Below are 4,392 nucleotides of genomic sequence, written 5' to 3' on the forward strand. Positions count from 1 at the left end.
GCAGAGATCGAGAGGAGACCGAGCACTCTAGGCACCCGAGGGCTTCTCGCTGTGGCCGAACCCCGGCCGCGCTCGCGACGAGCACTTCCTGGCTGTACCCGCCCAACCTCGCCCTCCTGGTCTGTTCCGGCCCCGCAGTCGCGTCCAGAAGCCTGATCCTTACGTCCGCCTGGTCCTCCGGGACTATCTCTGCCTCCAGCCCGGTTCCCGAGAGCGCCACGGGGACCTCCCACATTCTCGCGGAATAAACTACATCCTCTCCACGTCTTTGGCCGACGGTCCGACCTGGGCGCTGGAGGCGGAAGTGACGCCAGAGACGCGCCGGCACCTCTTCCGGCGCTGGCTCCGCCTGCTCCTGTCCGACGGCTTCGCCTGTTCTTGCGGCGGACCGTCCCGGCGCCGCAGAGTTCCGCACGTGTCCTGGGGCCGTCCGCGGGGGACCTGGCCCGGGAGTGGTCGCCCGCCCGCTCCGCGCCCCGGGCACCGCTTCTAGAAGGAAAAGTTGCCGCCGCTCGCGGTGGACCCGGGCCGCGCCTCCAGTCCGCGGAGCTGGTGAGAGGGGCCTTCTGCTTCCTTCACTTTGATCAGGGCGTGTTTCTGTGAGAATCTGGCTTCGGCCTTGATGTTTTTTGTGTTTCTGGCACATTGTGTTGGGACAGAAGCATAAGGTAGACCCCTGAGCGCCCGGGGCGCGCAGCTCCGGTGAAGGTTACCCTGTGGGGACCCGCGGGAGCGTGCGCCCCTCGCCGCCGGGACTTCCAGGCCCGGCCCCCGGGGAGGAGGGATGCGGCAGTTATCCCGCCCGGCCTGGAGTAATCGAATCCGCGGTGAACAGCGTGTTTCGACTGTTTTTTCTCACGTTTTGCTTTAAAAAAATCTGAATCTAATAAAAATGTGAACATCTACTACAAGGAATATCCACTGCAGTCGTTTTACTGCATTTTAGCACTGGGCCATGTTTTCTCTCTCCCCCAATAAGTAAACCTTATGGTGAACTATTATTTGAGTGTCAGTAAGTTGAAAATAAACTGCACACGATACTTAACCTTTAAATACTTGGTAAAGCGTCTCAAAGATAAGGACGTTGTCCTACTGAAACCACAATACTAGTATTTCACCTAAGAAAGTTAAAAATAGGCCGGGCGCGGTGGCTCACGCCTGTAATCCCAGCACTTTGGGAGGTCGAGGGGGGGCAGATCACGAGGTCAGGAGATCGAGACCATCCTGGCTAACACGGTGAAACCCCGTCTCTACTAAAAATACAAAAAATTAGCCGGGCCTGGTGGCGGCGCCTGTAGTCCCAGCTACTCGGGAGGCTGAGGCAGGAGAATGGCGGGAACCCGGGAGGCGGAGCTTGCAGTGAGCGGAGATCCGGCCACTGCACTCCAGCCTGGGCGCCAGAGCAAGACTCTGTCTCAGAAAAAATAATAATAATAATTAAAAATAATAAGGTCGGCTGGACGCAGTGTCTCACGCTTGTAATCCCAGCCCTCTGGGAGGCCGAGGCGGGTGGATCATCTGTGGTCGGGAGTTCAAGACCAGGCTGACTAACACGGAGAAACCCCGTCTCTACTAAAAGTACAAAATTAGCCTGGCGTGGTGGTGCATGCCTCTAATCCCAGCTAGTCCGGAGGCTGAGACGGGAGAATCGCTTGAACCTGGGTAGCAGAGGTTGCGGTGAGCCGAGATCGTGCCATTGCACTCCAGCCTGGGCAACAAGAGCGAAACTCCGTCTCAAAAAATAAAATAATAGTAGTAACAGTAAGGCCATCCACTGTCTATTTTGTGTGACATCTAGAATTGTCAGCATTGTTCCAGCACTGCACTGTTGGGTATTTTGGGGACTAAGAGTCATTCAAGATTTTTTTTTTTTTTTTGAGACGGAGTCTCACTCTGTCTCCCAGGCTAGAGTGCAGTGACCAGATCTCGGCTCACTGCAAGCTCCACCTCCCGGGTTTATGCCATTCTCCTGCCTCAACCTCCGGATGTAGCTGGGACTACAGGCGCCCGCCACCTCGCCCGGCTAGTTTTTTGTATTTTTTAGTAGAGACGGGGTTTCACCATGTTAGCCAGGATGGTCTCGATCTCCTGACCTCGTGATCCGCCCGTCTCGGCCTCCCAAAGTGCTGGGATTACAGGCTTGAGCCACCTCGCTCAGCCGCCATTCAAGGTTTATACTTTCCCATCGTTTATGTCTTTTCACCTAGAACAACCCCTGTGGTTTCTCTAGCACCTTATGCCTTTGAGTCCACAAGGTCTCAGATGGCTGAGTTCAGCCTTAGTCACCTCATGTCCCATGTTAGCTGTTCCTTCTCTACTCTGTGCTGATTCCAAGCCCCAGCCTATTTCTCAAAAGGTCAACGGTCAGCTGCATAGATGACTGTTGAGAGGGTGTAGATTTACTCTAAAATCCCAGAGGGCTCTGAGTCTTATCAGTGCTTGCCAGAGGCATCCAACGGCATCCTGTTTACCATGGACACCGTGGCATTGGGTCTGCTGGGTCATTTCCACCAGGTGCTTAAGAAGCTTGTCCTGCACCCTGAATGTGCAAGGATCCACACTTGGGACTGGCAGCCTTATAGGCAACTGTGTAGAGCATTAGAGCTGTTATATATGTTGTTCCTAAAGTTAGAAGATCTGCAGAGTGTTGTGCCTCTTTTTTGGTTATAGGTGTTATGAAGTGCAGTAACTTGGAGGTGCATATTGGAGGGGATGTCTTTATGTAATCCAGGCTACTGAACTGACAGAAACTATGGCCCCTGAATCACAAGCCCTCTATAGTGTATATTTCGTATGAAGGTATCTAAAATGTGTTTATTTCCTGTTCACTGTGTCCAACCAGCCTAATGTAAGCATAGTGTATGAGTGCAGTCTGAGGGTCAGGTCCTCTGGGGATGATGTTAAGGCAGAGAACTGAATATTGCATCCCTTTTTGAAGCAGGGAAAAGAACCTGTGCAGGTGACACCGAACTCAACACATTTGTGGGTCTTTTAGCCCAAAGACTGTGCACACCCCCTCTACCCCCCAGTGTCAGACACCTAGTAGTAAGTACAGTTTATACAAGGAGAATGGACATGTGTTTCTGACATGTCAAACTTTACTGTTTCAGTCACCTCATCAGTAGAATAAGAAAGTACAGCTCTAGACCTACCTTTGTCCAGCTGGGGAGTGACCACAGACTCAGGAGTACAAACTGACGAGACCAGGGTGGGGTGCGGTGGCTCATGCCTGTAATCCCAGCACTTTGGGAGGTCAAGGTGGGCGGATCACGAGGTCAGGAGATCAAGACCATCCTGGCTGACATGGTAAAACCCCACCTCTACTAAAAATACAAAAACTTAGCCAGGCGTGGTGGCACGTGCCTGTAGTCCTAGCTACTTGGGAGGCTGAGGCAGGAGAACTGCTTGAACCCGGGAGGTGGAGGTTGCAGTGAGCCGAGATCGCACCATTGCACTCCAGCTTGAGTGACAACGAGACTCCGTCTCAAAAAAAAAAAACCAAAAAACCTGACGCGGTGGTTGAACCTGTACCAGCTAACTGTCGTGGTTTACCACTTCCTGAGTGGATGATGTGGGACCAGTTCATGTTATCTGAATCCAGGCTGTTTTACGTATAAACACGGGTGAAATCTGTGAATGGCTGTTCTGATAGTTAAATAAGACTTCTGCTGTCTTCTGACCCATATACTGCTCTTTAGTAGGTGATGTGGATATTACTAATCCTCAACAGAGGAAACTGGGTATAGTGGCTTTCACATGTGTCATCTGCAGAAACAAGTTAATGTGTGAGGTTTGATAACTGGGAAGTAATGCTTCTTCATTATGGTTGCTAGGAAATAGGGATCCAGCCATCCCTGGGTCAGGAGGGATAGAGACTGCACCATCCACATAGACTCACAGGCCGCCCTGCAGTGGCCTTGGCTTCAGGAAAGGAGCATTCAGACGCTTCCATCAGCCTCCCAGGATGGCAGCCCCTGACCTAGCCCACGGTAAGTCCTGGTGGGGCTCCTCGAGCCTCTGCTGCAGGTCCTGATACACAGTGTGAGTCCCATGGACAGGGCCTGAGTAGTCAAGCTCTGGGTTCCTATTGGAGCTGCTGGAATCAGCCAGAGAACACTAGCCTGTAAGTCAGCCCCAGTGTGTGTGCTTTGGGGAGGGATGATTCGTAAACCCAATGAGTTTTCTCACCAAGGGCAAATGAAGAGTCACGTTTCTTTCTCAGAGCTTACAGTTCCGCATCTGCAATAGGAGCCTGTTACCATTTCCTGGTGGGCAGCATAGCTCACAAACCTTTTGTGTCACCAGGTGAGACAGAGTACCCTGGCACTGTATGGCTGTGTGTGTGTGTGTTTTCCTGAGGCATCGTATGGCTGTGTGTGTGTGTGTGTGTGT

The 4,392-nt window shown here is 52.4% G+C and overlaps 1 protein-coding gene across 7 annotated transcripts in view; it reads left to right on the plus strand.

Moving 5' to 3' along the window:
* The first annotated feature begins 347 nt into the window (after positions 1-347).
* The window catches only part of ZNF778 (zinc finger protein 778), an 11,630-nt gene continuing 7,585 nt past the window's right edge, over positions 348-4,392 (plus strand). For 5 of the 7 annotated variants that reach the window (XR_002735102.2, XR_002735103.1, XM_023229008.1 and 2 more), the window contains exons 1-2: positions 348-552; positions 3,834-3,989. Coding sequence is in view for 4 of the 7 variants with exons in the window: in XM_023229008.1 (XP_023084776.1) it covers positions 3,965-3,989 (25 nt within the window). In the remaining 3 variants the exon portion in view is untranslated. The remainder of the gene's footprint in view (positions 553-3,833; positions 3,990-4,392) is intronic. The other 2 variants (XM_023229011.1, XM_023229009.1) reach the window with 2 other exon arrangements.

This window comes from Piliocolobus tephrosceles, chromosome 17 (genome assembly GCF_002776525.5).
Source record: "Piliocolobus tephrosceles isolate RC106 chromosome 17, ASM277652v3, whole genome shotgun sequence".
In the NCBI taxonomy this organism is placed as follows: Eukaryota; Metazoa; Chordata; class Mammalia; order Primates; family Cercopithecidae; genus Piliocolobus; species Piliocolobus tephrosceles.